Raw genomic sequence first — 21,078 nt, 5'->3', positions numbered from 1 at the left:
ATGGAGAAGTACGCACGCAGGTGGCACATGTCACGATGCGGGTTTGCCTCGAGGATTCCCAAGATCCTAAATCACCACGTATGAGGCAAATAAAAATATCCGAGGCCGAGGAATCGGTAACTCTTTTTTCCCATTTTCAGCTCGGCGTTTATGAGGCTTCTTTCAAAAGCAGAAATTCACGCAAGAGCTGAACCCGAAGAAGAAAATGGTCGACGTTCTATATACAGGGGGCGATCCAACCCCCCATGAACCAGCCCTGGGAATTTTAAGCCCCCCCTCCTAGGGATGACTGCCTAAATAGGCAATTGGGCCACGAGGAAGATGTTTGTGATTTGTACCGAGTATAAACTAATGTAAGAAAAGCTCGAATCTCTCAACACCTTGGCATCCTCCAGGTACACGACATATGATCTTATAGTCTAATAATATTAACCAAATAATAATCAAATAATGATGAGAATAGGGTTGTTTGTATGTTGCTTGCGTCTACTTTGTGCAACTAACCGAACCCAATAAGAAGAGCCGGTGAACCGAGTCCGGTTTCTTTTGATGGCCTAGAAATTCGTATAGGTCAGAACTGACATACGATTCGTCCTAAGAGACGCACCAACGGCCAACAACGGGAACCCAAATGCCTTCCATTCCCCCCCTCGGCTTACGGGGATTTATAACTAGAATCATCAATAGGAACGCCGAGCGCGTATCGGGGGTTACTAGCACCAAATAGTGGTGGCGCTGAAGAGGCTTTGATTTGATGCATTGAGTGGCGTCAGGAATAGTTCCCAGAAAACACACATGTGATTGTAATTCGACGGGGACATCGGGGATGAGTCAGGGCAACATCTAGCGAATGGGACATTATCGCACCAAGGGGGATTGCTTGCTTGTAGATTTATCCTATACCCGTTCCGTATCTTTGCTTCTTAGTTTAGTATTTCCATCGACAAGACGGACTACCTGCAGATGATAAAGAAACATACATACAGGATATACGGGACATACAGGAGGGAAAAGGCTACACTGGAAACTGATAAATCCCGAGTTGCGACCTGCGTTGGCTGACAAAAGTTACGAATATGTATGCATGCTGCGGTGCTTGCGCACGAGTAATAATAGGAGGGCATATCTTCATGCAGCCATTTAAATTAAGAAAACCAAAAAGTAACAGATAATAACAGATAGAAGCATCGTGTGGCCATTCGTGCGTGAGAATGAGAGTATTACTTATTCTATTCTTTCTTATTTTCTATTTCATCCGATTTTCGAGTCATACACGCAGTATGTCCGTCATCTCGCCCGTGTCCGCCTAGCCTGCTTACTCTTTTTTTGTGTTTCTCTCGATTCTTACTGCCTTCACATGATAACCAATCAATTAATTGCTTGAATAGATTATAGGTAGATTTGATCAAGCTACCATTGAGATGGTTGCGATCCGAGGCTAGGTAGCCTTGTTTAGTTATCTAGACCGAAACTCATTTTGTCCTTAGAGGACAATAGCGTACCTAAGTCCGCTAGAAAAGAAAAAGGGCTGTAGAATAAAATAGCGAGGTCGGCTTTTGCAAATCTTGGCCAATAATTCATATTATGCTTTATATCCTAGTCTGCCTTATAACGCCTACGGACTATGACGCACGAGCATGACATCAAACTCACCGGTCTATTAGTGAATTGTCGCGTGTAAGAATAAGGGATAGAGAGAGTTACTTCGTGCATGTTAAGGGCATACCTAAGTACTTAGCGATGTACCATTGGCATCATGGTTCCGATATCCTTAAGAGTCTAGAATCTAAATTCTAAAATCAATCTTGAAATCCAATATATATACTATACGCTAGAAAGAAGATGGATATTCACTAAAATGAATACTAATAACTAATACATGGAGACAATTCCACCAGTCAATGGAGACCATTAAAATACTTGTATGTACTGCATCTACCTAGGTAGCGAACGGAAGCTTGTTCTTTTCTTTGTTTAAGAGCGATCCTCCCAGCCCGGGAAACCCTGCTAATTTCACACGCATCGGCTTTCCTTAATCGGTGTCGACTTGAACATCCCTGGTCTAGCCTAACTTCGAGCTAGGTTTGTACCTAGCTAGCCCTGAAGGTACCCCTAGAACCCCCATAATTATAAGTACAACACTTGCCGTTGGGTGTAACCATGAGGCCAGCCATGTCTGCCATGTCTGCCATGTGAGTTCCACACCATCTCTTCCGACGATTTAATATTATCATTTTATTTTATTTATCTTGGAAGAACACTAAATACCATGGCCTAGCCCGTTCACCGCATCGGTGTCGTTATTATTCTTATTTATTATTATGAAATGGAATATCTTTTTGACAATAGCCGTGGCCCGTAGCCGTAATTGTTTGTTTCGACTCCTTGAGCAACATAAACCAATAGCAACATACTTAGTGTAAGCCTGACTAGAAACAAACGTTCCCTCGACAGCTTCGAATACCCCTGTTATTTGACAACTACCTATCTTGATGGGAATCTATCGATGAAGCTACGCGCCACTCTTAGTGCTCCTCAGCAATGGAGAACATCGTCACTGATCAACGGAACTGACGATACCTACCTCCTGTGGGTGTTTAATGGTCGGTTGGTCCTGGTGGAGGTACTTAAAAATCAACCCCTCCAGAAAATACACCATGTACTTCCCTGCGGAGTACACACAGTACACATTTTATGTATGATCTGCTTTCTCTTTCCATACGGCGATCTTATTGTCGACTCAGCTACCACGTTGCAATGAATCTGTTATTCCTGTCGACAATATTGTTTATCTACTTCCTCCCCAGCCCACCTGCCACCGTCTAAACTTAGGTTAGGAGATTGCCGTCAGAGATTAGGTATTGTGGTTCCTTGTTGTGGTTCGGTGTCAATGGTTAACGAGCAAACAAAGATGGGAGGTTTGTGTAACTAGGCTCCGTCCTATCCCGTAGGCCCAAAATGTAATAGACGATTCACCTATTACCACTATTGCCATGCCCGTTATGTACCTTTTATACCTCTAGGCGCTATATGGCATATTGTAGTTGGCCTTATTACCCAACACACAGGGTATACCCATAATATCTAGGTGGTTACTTGGCCACGCGCATTGCTTGTGATCTGGATGTATTAAAATAACCGCTACCCAGGTTTCCGGTCTTATATTTGTATATGTATATGTGTACATTCGTACCTATCATCACTTACACCTACATTATCACGACTATCACTTACACCTACTCCCGGACTATCCTTCGGGTACCTACCGATTTTATTACTGATAATATCGGCAAGAAAGACAACGTTAGAGAGAAGATAAGTGAAGCGCCACCTTCGAAAATTATCAACCATATAAATTGTTTCTTCCTTGATCTTACCTGCCTCCGGATTACTATCTCTCCAGGATTACCTCCACTACCAGTTCTTAGTCCGTCATAATCTTAATCCTCCATCCATCCGTGCCTCCGTCCTCCGTCCCCTGTCCCATCAATCCATATGATGTCGTGCAACCCATCGCAACAGTAGATTTGCTGCACGACCTGACTAAGGAATAATAACACAACAAAATAACCAAGTTGTTCGCGAGCGAGTGCGAACAACCGAACAACTTACATACAAGCAAGAAGATACGGAAGAGAGCCGGAGAGAGATAACCAGGGGTTCCCCCTTTTCTCACAGTCCCTTCCGTCATAGCTCCCGAATTTAGTCGCAACTGTCGAACCACCGCCGACCAACGCAGGGGTGTTCTAAAGTTCAAGAACTTGCCGGGCTGAAGTTTAAAGTTGATAGTTGCAGGTTCGTCCGAATACTGAACGCACTTTCAGGGATTCCCAGGCAGCTTTATGAAATCCTAATTGTTGGCAGCACGCAGCCGCGAAGCTTAACTTGTATCACGAAGAAGGCGGCAACAAAGTTACGACGCACCTCATTCGAATAATTTATCTACCTGCATATCTACCTAGGTATACATATTGTATTTGCCTCCCTCCAATTCCTCAATCCACCAATCCAGCCAATTCCGGAGGTTGAACTAAAAAAACACGATTACCAACTGCTCGGTCGAAGTCTCGTGCTTCCCTGTGGTTCTACACCTCGTGGGCGAATGTTGAGAGACACTTTTCGCCGCTTATTATCGATTATAATTACAGTTACTATTTCATTCATTCATTATTTACCGGCTGGATCCTCTTTTTTTCTGGGGACAGTTTTATTTCGTCACCAGCCTCTCGTTAGGCCCTGTCTGCTGGTGTGATATCCGAGCTTACGGAACGTACCTGGGTACTGCGTGTTTGATCGAATCGATTTGTGATTTTTAGTTGTTTGCTTGCTTTGCAGCTTGGATCACCTTCTTCGAGTCGACGTCGTCGCCAACCAGTACTAGACCACATATTATTGCTGGGGCCAAACAAATCGGCAAGTATTAACTAGCAATACTAGGAATCTAGCCAAGGTCAACGAAACATCATTCATCCCATCTCACCCACGCATACATATCCACACATCCGCTCCGTACATACATAACATACATCCACACACGGTACAGAAGTACGGACGGATCCACGACCCGCGACCCTTTGACCAAGGTTCTCATTTAAGCTTACTTATTACCTATAACCACTCGCACTCAAGTTTGATACGTTTGATACCTCGCACCGTACCTATCATTTGTGCATGACATATCTGTGCCTGCAAATGTGTACCTAGGTACCTAATGCACTGTACATATTGATTAGGTACATGGTATGGAAGGCGCATAAAAAAAAGTACGGGGCGATTATATAAATACCTAGGTACTTGGGTACTAAAGGTCTAAACGTGGGAATCGCAAAGTCGCAAGTTGCAGAGAGTCGCAAAAAGTCAAGTCGCATCGCATCGCAAAAGTATCCCTGGTCGCATGCAGAGTCGCAAAGTAGAGTAATACAACAGGTCTTGGACAATTCCTTCCTACCTGCGCGCTCAACTTTGTTACTGCTACCTCACTTACATACACCCAATTCAACCCTCGACGTACATACGATACGTACAATACATACAACAAATACGACCGTCACTACGACTACGACTACAACTACGATTCTTATTCCTTTTGATGAAAAACTGCAAACTGCAGTCATAACAGTCATAATCCTGTAAGGTCTTGCCCTAACTTATCACCTTATGTACGTACCTTAGTCAAGAACATTGAACATCCCCATCCGTCAATACATGTACCAAGGATAGGTGGGAAGGCACGTCTTCGGATTTGTCCATCCGTCGCCGACCCAGGTTTCTTGACAGGTGATTGATGGGATGGGATGTGTACATGCACTTTCCTTTTCCCATTAACCTGCCTACCTTTATTTTTTACTTTTTGCCTTCCCACTTCTTACCGATCTAAGGTACATACACCTTGCGAGAGGTACATTAGCTGAAGGGTATCCATTCCATCTAAACTCTGTTCGTTCATAATTCACGATTTTGGGGCTTTCCCTTATTCAAACTCTTGGTCCAACATTACTTTTACTGACCTAATTACTATTCAGTTCATAATCATACATATTCGATCCGACAAATCCCCTCTCTTCCTCTCGTTTCCTTGGAAGAAAAGTAATTGACGACTTTAATAATTAATTCACCCTCCCTTCTTCCGTCACTTACTCTTTTTCATCATCCAGTTTTGTAGTATCGTTATCCAAATTCTTGGGTACTTACTACCTATACTGGATATATACATATACGCTACGGAAGATACCCCTACCTAAAATACCTACAAGACAAATCGTTTGTTAGCGAGGTACAAGGGTACATACGTATACCTACGCCCACCTATACAGAACTTTGTTCCAGCTACATTAGGTACAGTAGCATAAGGTAGCTGCGCGCGCGGCAGGGAAAGAGACAGCAATAGCCAGCACCCAAGCACCTAGCGCATCCAGCCCAGCACCCGCAGTGCAGCGCAACGCAGCCCAAGGACCAAGGACCGAGGACCAGGAAGGACCATTCAAGGGTCAAAAGAACTCCACTACAAGGACACGCCAATCATGAAGAAGGTGGCCCTGGGCCGATGGCTAACAGGTACGACACGTACCCCATCTCCATCGACTAATGACACCGAGCATCCGTCCAGCAGCCGCAGCAGCGCCGAAAATAATAATAATAATTATTCTGGCGCGGGCGCTGCCTCTGGTTTTGGCTTTGGTTCTGATCTCGCCGCTGTCGCTGTTCCTACACCAACTTCTTCTCACTCCCTCACCTCACCTTCACCCTCACCACAGCCTGCCACCCCGGACGATCAATTCGATACTATTACCACCACTACCGCTACCGGTCGCAATAACTATTTTGCTCCCGCACACACCGGCGCATCTAGTAGTACTCTTAGTACTTTCAGTACTCTTGGTAGTGCTAGTACTTTTAACAATACTAACGCTAGTAATAATACAACAAATACTACTACATTTGCGGCTGCTGCTGTTACATCTCCTCCTCCTCCTCATCCCCCCTCCACCAAACCAATCGACATCGCGAGACCCACGCCACGAATTCGTTCCTCCAACTCTGCCTCGCCGCCCCCGGGCCAACTTGACCACAACAACCTCGAGCCTGATTTTCTTCACTTGAACGTGAACGGCGACCTCGAGTATAACCACAATAATTATAGTACTAATAGTAACAACGAACTCGATCTTGATCTCGATATCGACATGACCACCGGTCCTGCGCTCGACTCGGCCGTCGGCCGCAGTCGCCAGGATTCTTTTGTCAGCGCTGGACCCAAACCTATTTCCATGATCAACCCGAATCGCGAACAGGCTAATCGCGGCAGACGGGAGAGCTTGGCAGGTAGTCTTATGAATGGTATGAGTTGGGGCGGTGCCTCCGTTGGGAGCTTTATTCGAGATGAGTGAGTCGCATTCCCCTGTTTCCCACGTTTTTCTTAATTACTTCTTATTCTCGAACATGTCATCGATCCCTTAAATTTCCCCCGTCCCGTCTCCGTGGCCGATTCGAGGATTTGCTACTTCGTAACTTAGCGATTCCCGTTTTACCCGGTGGATCTTTTGGCCGTTTCTATTTCTGTTTTATTTTTATTTTTTTATTATTTCAGGACCCTTTTCTGCATATTGCTTGACATTTCCGTCCGGCATGTGAAATTTCTCCGATCGCGGGTAACTAACCATCATGTTTCGCGACACAACAGTCTCATAATGACAGGCACGTCACCTTTCACTGGTGCACATCAGTCCCCATCATTCCATTCCAACTCGTATATTCCGAAGATGGAGGCCGAGTACCTGCGCGACTTCATGTGTTGCGACATAAAGTTGGACACCATGCATGATCTACTCCGCCATTACGAGACGGTCCACACGGGCCAGAATACCCAGCTGAACCGAAACGGTATCAGCGTGCAGATGCCCCACCGACTCTCAGTCAGTAACCGACCGTCGATGTCGATAGGTAACGGACGACAAGACTCGCAAGGCTTCCAACACCAAGGACAACTAGGATTCGGCCAGCAGAACAGAGCTGTAGGAAACAATGTCGGCATGGGTTTAGGTTTCGGCGGTATGCAAATGGGAAGACAAGGATCCTCGAAGATGGACTCGAACTCGCAGAAACGATCCCAGCAATTGAACCGAATGCAGTCGAACGACGAGATGGATGCTGTTGGCGATATGGAAATGGACGACGGTCTCGGAATGATGGAGATGGATGATAGTCAGCGAACTATTCAACAGACTCGACAGATGTTTGGACAGCAACAGAGACCGCAGTTGCAATTGACCACACCGGGTCTACAGCACCAGGCTCTTCGAACGTCGCAACCGCCGACACCAGGCTCCGCCAACTTTGGTTTCCAGAACAACCCTACTGTTTCGTCAGTCAACACGCCTACATTGACAACACAGCAGGCTGCGTTAGGACAACAGATGGGTGGTAACAAGGATGGTATTGACATGGACTTCTCTTTGAACAACATGAACATGGGTAACGGTGGTGGTGTCTTTGAGGGATCCAGTCTTTCGGAATTTTTCATTGACGACCCAGCTAAACGTCTCTACAGTCCGAATGGCGGACCTGCAAGCCAGAGAGCGTTACAGCAGCAGATGGCTCAGTTCGGATTGGATGCAAGCCAATTTGGAAGCAATATGGATCCGAACCACCTGGCAGCACTACAACGTGCAATTGCCAACCCTGGATCGATGGTGATGCCACCAGAAGAAGACAAACCATTCAAGTGTCCGGTCATTGGTTGTGAGAAGGCTTACAAGAACCAGAACGGCTTGAAGTAAGTTTTTTATTTGCCTCTAAGTTTTGTCTTCCCCCCTCTTCTCTCTCCGATTTTTTGGATTTTTCCGAGCCTTATCTGATCATATCGCTAAATTGATTATGCAGGTACCACAAGCAGCATGGACACCAAAACCAACAACTCCACGAGAATGGGGATGGTTCTTTCTCTATCGTTAATCCCGAGACATCTGCACCATACCCTGGCGAGACGGGCATGGAGAAGGAGAAGCCGCACAAATGCGAGTATTGCCACAAGAGGTACAAGAACCTTAACGGACTGAAATATGTAAGTTTTATTCTTGACTAAACTAATATAGCCTGGAAGAGAAAGAAAAATACTAATATTTGTTGTAGCACAAACAACACTCGTCACCTTGCGAGATTCAAGCTCAAGCCGCGAATATTCGAGCAAACCTTGCCAACAACCAAATGTCTTTTGGCATGACAAACATGGGTCACGGGTTACCCGGCATAGGCGAAGAAATGCAATTATAGGAAACACTGCCGCCCAGCGCGTTCATGGTGTGGCCGAGCGATGAATAACACCGACCTTCGCTCCTAATTTCTCGAGTTGTGGCCTGGCGTTTGATGACCTTCAAGATTTCCAGAAGGTCCCCCCGTTCCTGCATTAATCCTTCGGCATAGATGTGTTCATATAGACTGGATACCCCCTACTTTTCACCCGTGGCAACTGTACATAAGCCACGACATTTCACTCTCGGTTCGGAAAAGTTTGTCCTTTCGGCATCTTGGGCGGCGTTTCTGTGCTTCTTGCATAAGGCGTCTAGTCCAAGATATACCCTCGATAGACTTCTAACATAACGTTGTCTTCCTTTCCTACCTACATTTCAGTTCTGCAGTAGCTGGGCTTTGCAGTCCTTTCACCAGCTTACATCATGACGGCCCTACACGTTTGCCCAACGTCTCGCTTCTCCCTACTTCAGTCTGAAGATACGACACTTGACCCCTTAACGACTAGTTCGTGGAAAAGGTGGATGTAAGATCTTGGAGGCCGGGACGCAACGAAGGAGATGATTGACGAGCTCAGATCGACGAAGCTTTACGTCGTAACGCTGCTGATTTTTCCCTCGGCACATTTTGATTTTCGATTCTTTTCGTTTTCGTTTTTCGTTTACTAAAAAAAAAAGAAAGATACGCTCGTTCTTAAGATTGTTACGCCTCACGGCTGATGGAAACGCAAATGCCCTTTATTTCCCCCCTACTTTCCCCTTTTCTACTTTTGCTTTTTTCGTTTTTCCTTCCATTTACACAAATCTCTGCTACGATAAGGGGGGGTGAGCTAGGCGTTTCCAGGGTTTCGACACTTTTTTTTTCTAATTTCTCCGGCTTCAGGTCAACCAAAAATGTTCTAAAAGGGAAAGAAAAAGAGCTTTACGAGAGAAGAACCAAAAAAGGAGAGCAGAGAGAGAAAAAAAGCCGAAAAGTTTCTACAGAGGAGGAAAAAGCAATTTGTGTGTTCCGTCCTTCTGACAGACTCTTCATATGTCTGAGACACTCGCGGTCTGGACATGGAAATATCTGTGTGGAAAAAAAAATTCGGATATGGAACTTTTTGTCTATAGACTCGCCCTACCCTACCGAAACTAGGAGTTGCTGGGTAACGAACGAGGTTACAGCTTCCCTGTGTGTATTTACCGACTGAACTAAAATAAGATGGCACTTTTTCGCTATGATTTACGTGGTTGGACTGATAATTATTAATAATGTGAATGGCTTCTCGCAAGATACTATCGTGAATCGGAAGTAGGAATGACGCCGCACTCTTGAAGAAATGGTTGGTCGTTTTACGGGGTATGTAAGAAGGCTGACTAGCTGACTACAGGTATACTCGGTTAGTAATTGATGGTGAATCATTTTGAACCGTAGTCGGTGTTGATTACACGTTGACATAATATTGTATACTCCACCGTCCCAGTTTATAGTATCACAAGACCACGCTGTCTCATTTCTATGTATAGACAATAACGCCCAAATATTTAGTATGCTGCTTCTAGATATTGTTAGTGATATACTTTCTTCCTCATCGGAATACAGATATGCTTATATCGAATTGAAATAGGTACATTAGACCCTTAGAATACCTAGGGGCGGCCGATGAGGCGAAACATACTAAACACGGGAGGAGGCCTCGAGGTGGCGAATATCGTGATGATATTTAGTTCGCCCGATTTGTCATCGGTTCTCGGCCGATAGACGTTATAGGAGCTATTTTTGCCCGTTTGCGTTGGATTTGAATGTCTTATAAGGCATACAATGGAAAATATCGGCCTCTTCCAAGGGCGCCATCCGAAGCCAAGATAGGAAGTATCTATTTCCTAGGTAGGTGAATAGCGAACACTTCCAAGGCATTACACTCTACCAAGCTACGATGTCTTGTCTCACTCGCCTCGATCTCCCCCGAATCCAGTTCAGCCCGGTCAACCCGGCTCGCCTCAAACCCCCCCAATATTCCATACCTTCCCGGTAGACAAAGAGAACAATAGAATCACGCGACAACAATCTACGTACCACCCCCGTAATCCATGACGCGAGCACTCGACCCGCCTCTACCTCACCCAATCCCCAGTCTTTCTATCCTGCTTGCTTGATTGCTTGCTATAAATCCGGGCCTAAGTCTTGGTATGGAATGTTTCTGTTTCCATTTCCCAACTCGGCATTTAAACATACCCCTAATACCGTAATAACTCGGCGTCTCGCTTTCTCCTCCCTTACCTCGGCGACCAGTACATCCATTCTAGTACCGGGTACATGGACAGGTGAATGGGTGAATAGATAACCAATGTAGGAACTAGAAACAACACCAACCCCTCCTCGTCAATCGGATCCAGCTTTGTTCTTTTGTTTCTAGCCGCATCCTATTGCCGACTAGACTAGACTAATGCAGGGTCCGAGTCATAGACTGATCACCCACCTGCCCACCGAACAGAACTTATAGGGCTAGGTTTGTCCGGTGGCTCCGTAATTATGACCCTTCTAGACTCACTGCGAGAGAGCCAATAGTATTAAGTGCATATACAATCAATCTGAAAATGAAACCGATCGGCTAGCATCTTTAAGTAATTTGAAGTAGCTTGCTGGTGGATCATGTGGGTAGATAGTTAGGTATTCAAACAATAGCAGTAACCGCTGTACCTATCAAGACCCACGAGAATTAAGTAGGCCATCTATCACTGTAACTGTAACTATCCTCCCTTCCATCCATCGATGAATCCCTATCCCTTACTTCGCCTCCCTCAACCACATCCATCCACCACTCCTAAACGCCGAAGCCATGCTCTTAAGTCCGACCTCTACACAGGCTGGTGGTATTTGACCTTATTGTTTCGAATAACAAACCGAAAAGAAAAAAAAACTCATTTCCATTGCTTCGTAGCGAGGAGATACACACCAGGTGTTATCTCCCCTTCGATATCCATAAAAATTGTTCAAGTCCCCCTTTTGAAAGTCAAAGTAAAAAGCTGAAACCCGGCAAAACAAACAAACGCGTTATTCAATATCGTAAAAACCCGCTAAAGCAATCGGTAGTTGGACAGATAGGTATTCAAGCGAGGTCCATACCCTCTGAATCCTCAACGTCTGAAGGGAGGGCTTGCGTGTGGTCACTACTGATGCTATCTTTTCTTGAGACGCCTGAGGTGTCGAATCGACCGCGGCAGTTGTCGACGTATTCGAGCTCTTCACCTGCGACAACTCGACCTTCCATGTCGATTTCCTGTGACAACTCGACCAAGGCAGACCGTGGTAAGCGTAGGAAGCCCTGGGTGCGTACTATGCGACCCCAGTGTGTAAGGCAAAACGATGCGGCTCTCTTGCGTAGCCAATCCTCGCTCGCTAGTCCAGCGCAATACCAAATGATGCATGCATGTTCCACATCAAGCTCCTTTGATAATCGGTTGACGCAGAGTAGTCGTAGATGCGGAATGTTGTAGATATTTGACATCACCAATAATCCAGCAACATCTGAGAGGTCGGTCACACCGTCATCAGCGTGAATACTATCTGTGTAAAGATAATAGAGGAATGCCTTAACTACGGTGTAAGGCTCTGGAATATGCATCTTCTTCGTATGGAATTCTGCCATTTGCGCATTATACAAACGCGCAAAATGTGGCCATCGAGCTTGAAGGATAAGTTTGTGCACGTGAATAGGAGCAGAAGTGGGAGCATCCGGCGTAAGCCAATTCTGATCCATTGGGGATTCTCCTGCTCGTATAAGGCTGGAGCCCATCATGTCGTCATCGTCGTAGTCGCCAGCAAGAGCAGTTATGATAAAGTCAGTTCCGCTTCCGTTCTCTGGAGGTTGGTTGAAAAGTTTCGCAAGATCATGACCAAGCCCTTTCGATGGCTGATCTGGAACTCGAGCATGAGAACTCGGTCTAGCAAACTCCGTTCGTGACTCTGGCATAGCATTATTTCCTAAAAAGCCGTAGCGTCGTAGATCGATCTCCATAATATCACTCAGATACTCTTCGAATCCGTTCGGGCCCATGTCGTTGATGACATCAGTAGGGCAACCCAATAACCAGGCTTTCGTGCCATCCTCGTTCATAGTGCAGTAGTTCCATTGGTAACCCGACTTGAAAATCTCACGACCTTCAGCTAATTTCTGCCACCGTAGGGTATTAAGATCTAAAGCTGATAAAGAACACTCCTTCGAAGTAATAGTCTGAGCCGGAGTAAGGAAATCTAAAAGGGTGCCAGACGAGTAAATATGAAAATGCATCCCAAGACCTTGAGATGGAATATTATCTCCAGCGACAAATCTCAGAGCTGAGATTGGGCCGGGTGCCATAGGAACCTGTCTCTTTAGATGGAACGAAGGTGTATTGACCTGGGCTGTCCGGATGTTGGCCGCAAAACCTTGGGCTCCAATAGGTGGAGGTGGTCCGATAGCGTAGGGAGCCCGTGGAGAATCGCTTGAACGACTAGGCGGCGCATGCCTATCGGCTGTGCTTCCAATTTGGGGCGGGGACTCGAAGTCCGGACTGCCCTTTAGATCTAGCCACCACAAGTCACTAACTTTGTCCATATCCCTACTCATTCCTCCAAATACCCACACGCGATCGCCCCTACAAAAATGTTAGTATTCGACATCAATGATGATTATAAGCAATGTGTATATACCATATATATGCTGAATGATCAAACCTAGGGACGAAACGCCATGATCTCGACCAAGTGTAAGTCTTCAAATCTAGATAGCAGATATCTTCCGAGACGTAGCTCTCGTGGCCGGTAATACCACCTACGATAAATAGTTTGTCCTCGTGTAAGACAGCAGCATGCCTAGCCCGACCTTTCGGGACAGGACCGGAAGTTGCAGGTTGGTACCAGTGGGCAGTCTTCAGGTTAAAGACGATGAGATCTGAGAGATACGTCCTATGCTCATTCTCGCCGCCAAAAACCAGGAGTTTGTCGCCTTCGTACAAGGTCGCAGTGTGTCCTACCGATATATGTAAGTCCAGGGAGTGCAGTATAAGACATCGGAGGTACACATACCCATTCTCACGCCAGGAATATCTCCGTAGTTATCTACTAGACTCCATTGGTGGCTGACGAGATCTAGTTTCAGCACGTGATTATAGACTTCATCTGTGTATTGGTCGAATCCACCAAAAGCATAGATCTGGTTGTTTCCACAATACGTAACCGAGGCGTTGACCAAACAAGCTGGCAGTTGGCCAAGGGTTCGTGTGACCTTGGGTCGGTAACCATCCATGATTGGCCGACTCTTCATAGGAGAGTTGGGCATGACGAATGTGTTATTGGAAGACATTGTAGATGCGCCGGATACGGGAGTCGGAACATTCGAGATCGAGGGTGTAACGGAGGAGGGTGCGTTGGGAGCAGGAGGGGGATTGTGAGGGTTGGTAGGGCCGCCAAAGAGCGAGTGAACAATGGCGGATGAAGTTGAAGAATGGTGTGCCATGATTCGATTTGAATTATTGAATTATAGCAATCTGGTACAGCGAGGCACGTCACGATAATCGGGAAGGAAGGCTTCGATGATTCGAAAGTCGGAGAGATACGTCGATCGTTAAAACTAGGCCGACATTTCTATGAATTGCTTCCAGCGCAACGATCTTGCGACCGGGAAACAGCCAAAAGGGGGCTTGAACTGAGATTCAGACCAATGATGATTACAATCTCAAGGTGGATGTTGAAACCTCAAGTACCTTGGATTTCAGTTAAAGGTATGGTTGTCTTGTCGCCAGCTTCGAATATTTCATCAATCAATTTAGATAGGATATATGCCAAGCGCAGGGGTTGTTGTTCATCTCTTCATTGTCAAGGTCCAGGCCTTGAACCCGAACAGGGCAGACAAGGTGGACAGGGTTGGCTAAGCACGACAGAAAGATGAGTGGAGATGATTATGTAACCCTCTTTTTTACTTCTCATCTCACGTGTTATTGAGTTCAGGACGAATACGATGCGCACGGGCCAGGTTTAAATTCAGGGTTTAAGTGGAAACTTTGTCGCACGGTGAAACTAGCACTATTAGGGAATAGTTTTCTCTGTGAAACGGTTGCCCTGCACAACGCAGAGAGGTGCGATCCACTTCTTGTCAACACATAAATCGTGACGATTGAATAGCATTTTTAACTTTTGATTCTTCCTTCACTACAAACCATTCTACTCTCATCTTCCGCACACCTCTTAACACCTCCAATCCGCTTTGCCTTTTTAGGCCTCTACTGCTATCAAGCCTTACACAAGAATTACTCCAGAGTCCATTAGATCTCATCGCTGTTCATCAGTCATTTGATCGCCCCTCCGACTTTTAGCTATTTGTGAAGGCACACTTCGATTTATCGAACAAAAACGACGACTATTACTAACCAAATCACTAAATCCAGGAACCATTAAGTTGAGTCTCTTGGAGCTCGTTCGATACATCGGAGCTCTCATCTACTCATACATCTCGATACACAATAATTAGTCATACACTAGACAATTAGACGCTATGGCATCAGTTGCAGTATCGACTCCCCTTAAGTCCCACAAGGGACTTTTCTCCACCCGTACCGCTGGCGGACGGATGCCTTTGACACCATCCCCTCGTCAACGCACTACGACTACTACTGTCGCTCTCCACAAGGAATCCTCTCCCTTCACCCCCGAGAGACAGTCCAGCCATGATGCGTGCCGACCTGCTGGCAAGTCAGTGTACGGTGGAAACCTATCCTCACACCTAGCCAAGTCAAGCTCGAGATCTACCCACCGAAACTCGCCCAAGTCAAACATTGCTCGCAGTGTCGCTACTCCTCGTAAGGCTCTCGAGCTAGGTGTGTCGGACTTCACTCTTGTCGGCACTGGCCACACCAAAACCCCTTGCAGTGCCAAGTCCAAGAAGAGTGCTCTCCGAACAAAGTCCGGCAAGACTACTATCAGCTACGGTGCCGACCGATTCATTCCCAACCGTAGCAACAGCTCTGCTATTGCCAATGCAGGCTCTGGAAAGCTCGACAACCAAGACAAGCAACGACCTAAGACTAGTAGCGAGGGTTCAGCTGTCCTCTCTTCTGCTACAGATGATGCTATCGCTGCTCTTGAAAGCCTTAACATCGATGATGACGAACCTGCCAACTACTCTCGCCCATCTCCCAACACTGTTGCTTACCAAGACTCTCTGGCCAATGCCTGCGGTGTTAACCTGAATACCCGTATCCTCCAATTCAAGCCTGCACCCCCTGAGTCTTCCAAGCCTATTGATCTTCGACAACAATACAACCGACCCCTTAAGCCAGCCAATGCTAGCTCTGCTCAATTCCGACGACGCGTCGCGACTGCTCCCGAACGTGTACTTGATGCGCCCGGTCTGATTGATGACTACTACCTAAACCTGCTCGACTGGAGCTCTGGTAACCAGGTTGCCATCGGTCTTGAGCGCAACGTCTACGTCTGGTCTGCCGATGAGGGCTCAGTCAACTGCTTGTTGGAGACCAGCCCTGACACCTACGTCAGCAGCGTCAAGTGGTCTGGTGATGGTGCCTACGTCGGTGTTGGTCTTGGAACTGGTGAGGTCCAGATCTGGGATGTCGCTGAGGGCACAAAGGTTCGCAGCATGTTCGGTCACGATACCCGTGTTGGCGTGATGGGCTGGAACAAGCACCTCCTCTCCACTGGTGCCCGAAGTGGACTTGTTTACAACCACGATGTTCGTGTTGCAGAGCACAAGGTTGCTGAGCTCGTCTCCCACACCTCCGAAGTTTGTGGCCTTGAATGGCGATCAGACGGTGCCCAACTCGCTACTGGCGGCAACGACAACTTGGTCTCGATCTGGGACGCTCGATCGCTAGCAGTCCCCAAGTTTACCAAGACTAACCACAAAGCCGCTGTCAAGGCGCTTGCCTGGTGCCCGTGGAACATTAACCTCCTTGCTACTGGTGGTGGCTCTTATGACCGCTACATTCACTTCTGGAACACCACTTCTGGTGCCCGAGTCAACAGCATAGATACTGGCTCTCAAGTCACCAGCCTTCGATGGAGCACTAGTTACCGTGAGATTGTCAGCTCCAGCGGATTCCCCGACAACTCCCTCAGCATCTGGAGCTACCCTACCCTAGTCCGCAATGTTGAGATCCCTGCCCACGAGAGCCGTGTTCTTCACAGCTGCCTTTCCCCCGACGGACAAATGCTTGCAACTGCTGGTAAGTCTCGCATTATCATTTTACACCATTGGTAACCGTTTACTAACATATCTGGTTACAGCTGCCGACGAGAGCTTGAAGTTCTGGAAGGTCTTTGAGAAGAAGGCAGGTGCTGCCTCAGGCGCTGGTGCCAGCGGTTCCTCCGCCAAGGCCACCATGGCTAAGCAGATGACCATCCGATAAAGCGCCATGCGACTACGATGAATGTCAGGATCACGATCAACAACAGTAGGTACAACAATTTCGTTCTGGCATCTCTGGTACTGCATTTGGTGTCTTTTCAGCGCGGCGTTCATGGATTTCCCCATGCCACGGACATGGAGGGTCTCGATCCGGATGAAACGACTTGGTCATGAGCTACGATATTTGATACCTTAACGCCCGCTTCGGAAGGCCACTAGAATGAATCATATTCTTCGACAAATTGTATTACAATAGGGAGTTAGGAAAACATAATACGGATTTTAATAAGGCACAGGGAAGGGGAAGGTAGTTTAGGTAGTCGACATATCAATACGATATTAAGTTGACGGGTATTTGCTGCTCTTTTGACCCTATTAAGACGTCCTCGTAATGTGATGAAGTCGTTAATATCTGCTGCATTTGCAATCCGATGGTTGTTACTGATGTTTTAAAGTGCTTTTCAATATTAACCCTTTATCCTTCCAATTTAATGCGCGTGGTGGCTATTTCTAACTTAGCAATTTGAATGCAAGTTTTTTATGAACATTACCTCATTTCACCTTATTTGACGTGCGGTGTTGCGTGGCGCACGGCAGTCAAGGTACGTACATACCTAATATTTTAATGAATTTAGGCAGGTACGTATCTATCCTAGGAGTACACCTGCCCAAGGTTGGGCGGCACAGTGATTATCGTGCTTATCTAAAGAATGCCAAGGCAAACCGATTAAGTAAGCAGTGCAGGCGGCACTTTAACAAACTACACCTTTTTCAGGTCAACTTCACGAGAACATCCCCCAGCAAGTAATATTTCGCTGTCAGCCAAATACGCTGCATCCTTACGGAACCTGGGAAAATCGCACGGCAACCTACTAAGATAGTATCAGAAAAACCAGAAATACAAATTTGAGAAGGAATTTAAGTGGGCGCACGGGGAGGAGCTCGGACAAGGACCGAAAAGCCCGGGTTTCCGTCTTTGGTTCCCTTTAGCATTGGCAGTATTGCGTACTCCATCCATTTACTCCCATCACACTCTTCCAGCTCCAGCCAATTTTCGACTTTCGCTTTTCGCAGGCCGCATCCATCCACATCCACACCCAAAACCATCGAACCCCAGTTTCTTCTATCTTGCGCGCCTCCTCTCGTCACCCGTAACCGTACCAGTCTCCGCAACAATCAATCACTAGTTTCATTCCAAGTCGATCAATTTTTTACGTAACTCGGGAACCTACACATTTGCACTTGGGAAATTGTTATTGTTGTCGCCGCGACCGCGACCGCGCACGCGAAACATCTTGTGTTCAATCTCGGCCAGTCACCTCGGGTCATTCGCACGATGTCGAACTCGCAGGTTGGTACGGTGTACCAGCAAATCATTAAGGATGTAATCGACGCATCGCGAGTGGATTTCGAGGAAGGCGGCGTTGATGAGAGCGTCTTGGAGGAACTTCAGAAGGTGAGCCATCTTCAATCAGTCAAATCAATCAATACATTCCTTTTCCTTGTGTTACTTTTTTTTCTTGTTGTTCTGCTTCACCTTTTCCACACCTATCTTCACCATTACTCTCCGTGTTCGGTCGGGTTGTTATGAATGATTAATAACTTGACCATCATCATTTTTTTTCTCTTTCTTCCCTTATTTTGCTTTGACTTTCAAAAATCATTCTATCGCATCATGAAAATATTCAATTTAATGCATTATGATTGAAGCATAAAAAAGACCATAATGACAAATAGGCAAGTGCGTGTTGGTGCCAGACTCCAAAGCAAGAGCCAGAGCCAAAGCCAAAGCCGAGGGTGGTGAGAACTGGCGGATTTTGTGAGGGGGCGGGCAGGCACTATTTGGGCCTTTTATCCCTATGTGCCTGCTGCAAACCTCCTTGTGACTCACGTCATTTCTTATTGGTCGGGCGAAGAAGACCCAGTTCTATTCACGTGCCCTTTACTGTGCACGTTCACAGTATATTCACTTTTTCCTCTCTTTATCCTCCCCCACCATTTTTATCATTATACAATCTTATCGTCTTGCGGATTGAACAATGTTTCCATCCCACCAAAAAAGGGAAAATGAAAATAATAGAATTAAATATATGATAATGAATTCCCCAACTGACAAAATTCATATAGGGATGGCAGAAGAAGCTCTCTCAGCAACAGCTGGCTAGCTTCCCCTGGGATCCTAAACCGGATCCTCCAGCATCTGCTGCCCCTGCCGCTGCATCGCAGCCCGCACCAGTACCCGAGCCTACTCCCCAGGCTCCTACCAATGGCGCCTCGTACAACCAACAACATGTCTCTCAAGCACAAGGTCTCACCATGCCTATGGCTGGAGTTCAGCAATCTAACGATCCCGTGATCAAGCCTGAACCCTCTGTTAAGACCGAGCCCGGTCTTGAGAATTCTCCCATGATGTCGCAAGCCCCTCAGCAGGGCGGTGCTGCAGCCGTACAGGAGCGCGTATCCCAGCAGCTGCAGAATATGTATGGTGATCGCGCTGCAGCATCCATCAAAAGGCTACAAGAGCAGTCAATGAATGGTAACCAACCCCAAGGTCAACAAAGACCTGGCAACCAACCCATTCCGCTCCCCGGACAGTGGCAAGGTCACCCCCAGCAGCAACAACAGCAGCAGTATCGACCAACAATGCCCCCCAACGCTCAGCAGCAGCAACAGCGCGCCCAGATTCCTAACGGCCAGCGACCCCCGCAGTCCCAATTGGACGGTGCGGGTGATGTTGACGATCATGTGGGAGTACTTATGCGCCGTGACCCAACTGGGGATATAGAAATGGGACGAGTCGAGATCGACAACCTTCTCCATGCTCAAATCGCCGCCAATGCTAAGGCTATGGAAGGCGGCGGGTTGATGCTGCCGGTGAAGCGTGAGAGCAAGGATACGAAAGCCACTATACCCCACCGCGCATCCACCTCTGGCGGTCCTTCCCAATTCGACGGTCCGGATGATAGCGTCAAGGATGAGGATGATGATGAGGATGCTATTAACTCGGATCTTGACGATCCCGACGATAACCTCGAAGAGGATGATGAAGACGAGGATGGTGGCCAAATCATGCTCTGCATGTATGACAAGGTTCAGCGCGTCAAGAACAAGTGGTAAGTGTCGATTCATTTATTTTCAAAGTAAAATCTACATTGAAGTTACTTACAATGAAACAGGAAGTGTGTCCTGAAGGATGGCGTTCTTAGTGTGAACGGCAAGGACTACGTCTTCCACAAGGCTACCGGCGAATATGAATGGTAGTTTTGGGACGCATCTCCTTTTGTTTCGACTTTACACAAGAAATACCTTGATTTCGTACGTTACGGCGCATATCCCCTCAGACATCAATCGCCATGAGACTCCTGTTTTCTGCGTTGCGATATTACGGCCACTATTTGCAAACATATGATCAAGGCTTACGGGTAAAGGGTGGGGAGAGAAAAGCTTGATTCGGTACCAAGCGAGTTCCATAACGCCTTGGTGGTGCCTACCAAGGACAGAATTTCTATTGGAACAGGCATGGCATGTTGATAAATATTTGCGTTGATTTTTGCGTTTTCCTCGCCCTGATTTTGCATCCGTTCGAGAACATTCGACGGGTTTTTACGCCACCTCTGGCAATTTGGCCACTCCCAGATGATGAACAATGCGACGGGGCTAGAGGAACGGGCCTACTGCTGCCTAGCATGGATAGTATCCTAGGACAGTTGTAACAATACAGATAATTCTCAATGCATTGTTTCTCTATAGTTACGGTTTGTGCTTTGCTCTGTAGATGTAGGACGTACGTGATATGGTGACATAACCTAGCATCATAAGGAGCTGATATTAGTAACTACCCGCATACGTTCGTAGATCCTACGATTTATACATTCCAGTACATCAATATACATAAGAAGCTATAAAAGAAAAAATCCGAGCGTTTTCCAGAATGAGTCACTCGAGGCAAC

The 21,078-nt window shown here is 46.7% G+C and overlaps 6 protein-coding genes across 6 annotated transcripts; 5 read left to right on the top strand and 1 right to left on the bottom strand.

Annotated features, from left to right (window-relative positions):
- Nucleotides 1-5,807: 5,807 nt before the first annotated feature.
- F4822DRAFT_143771 (uncharacterized protein) lies at nt 5,808-7,037 on the top strand. The gene has a single exon (XM_051452891.1). The coding sequence runs from the start codon at nt 6,021-6,023 to the stop codon at nt 6,885-6,887; it is 867 nt and encodes a 288-aa protein (XP_051318643.1). The 5' UTR covers nt 5,808-6,020; the 3' UTR covers nt 6,888-7,037.
- A 150-nt stretch (nt 7,038-7,187) lies between these two features.
- Nucleotides 7,188-8,769, top strand: F4822DRAFT_426071 (uncharacterized protein; the record flags this gene model as incomplete). Its single annotated transcript, XM_051460473.1, has 3 exons — nt 7,188-8,272; nt 8,380-8,560; nt 8,629-8,769. The coding sequence occupies 3 exons, from the start codon at nt 7,188-7,190 to the stop codon at nt 8,767-8,769; spliced, it is 1,407 nt and encodes a 468-aa protein (XP_051318642.1).
- A 2,518-nt stretch (nt 8,770-11,287) lies between these two features.
- On the bottom strand, nt 11,288-14,633 carry F4822DRAFT_392442 (galactose oxidase). The gene is made up of 3 exons (XM_051457206.1): nt 13,795-14,633; nt 13,420-13,738; nt 11,288-13,364 (listed from the first exon to the last, which is right to left on the bottom strand). Exons 1-3 carry the CDS (start codon nt 14,222-14,224, stop codon nt 11,837-11,839), a joined length of 2,277 nt encoding a protein of 758 aa, XP_051318641.1. The 5' UTR covers nt 14,225-14,633; the 3' UTR covers nt 11,288-11,836.
- Nucleotides 14,634-14,802: 169 nt separating this feature from the next.
- On the top strand, nt 14,803-17,482 carry F4822DRAFT_392440 (WD domain-containing protein). The gene is made up of 2 exons (XM_051457205.1): nt 14,803-16,946; nt 17,008-17,482. The coding sequence occupies exons 1-2, from the start codon at nt 15,260-15,262 to the stop codon at nt 17,127-17,129; spliced, it is 1,809 nt and encodes a 602-aa protein (XP_051318640.1). The 5' UTR covers nt 14,803-15,259; the 3' UTR covers nt 17,130-17,482.
- Nucleotides 17,483-18,200: 718 nt separating this feature from the next.
- On the top strand, nt 18,201-19,333 carry F4822DRAFT_143741 (uncharacterized protein). The gene is made up of 2 exons (XM_051452890.1): nt 18,201-18,584; nt 18,887-19,333. Exons 1-2 carry the CDS (start codon nt 18,465-18,467, stop codon nt 19,220-19,222), a joined length of 456 nt encoding a protein of 151 aa, XP_051318639.1. The 5' UTR covers nt 18,201-18,464; the 3' UTR covers nt 19,223-19,333.
- Nucleotides 19,125-20,862, top strand: F4822DRAFT_392434 (TFIIA-domain-containing protein). The gene is made up of 2 exons (XM_051457204.1): nt 19,125-20,241; nt 20,305-20,862. The coding sequence occupies exons 1-2, from the start codon at nt 19,445-19,447 to the stop codon at nt 20,387-20,389; spliced, it is 882 nt and encodes a 293-aa protein (XP_051318638.1). The 5' UTR covers nt 19,125-19,444; the 3' UTR covers nt 20,390-20,862.
- Nucleotides 20,863-21,078: the final 216 nt, after the last annotated feature.

Source organism: Hypoxylon trugodes, assembly GCF_022578975.1.
Source record: "Hypoxylon trugodes strain CBS 135444 unplaced genomic scaffold F4822scaffold_2, whole genome shotgun sequence".
Lineage (NCBI taxonomy): Eukaryota > Fungi > Ascomycota > Sordariomycetes > Xylariales > Hypoxylaceae > Hypoxylon > Hypoxylon trugodes.
Note: the sequence above shows the minus strand (reverse complement) of the source record. Positions and strands in the feature narration are given on the sequence as shown.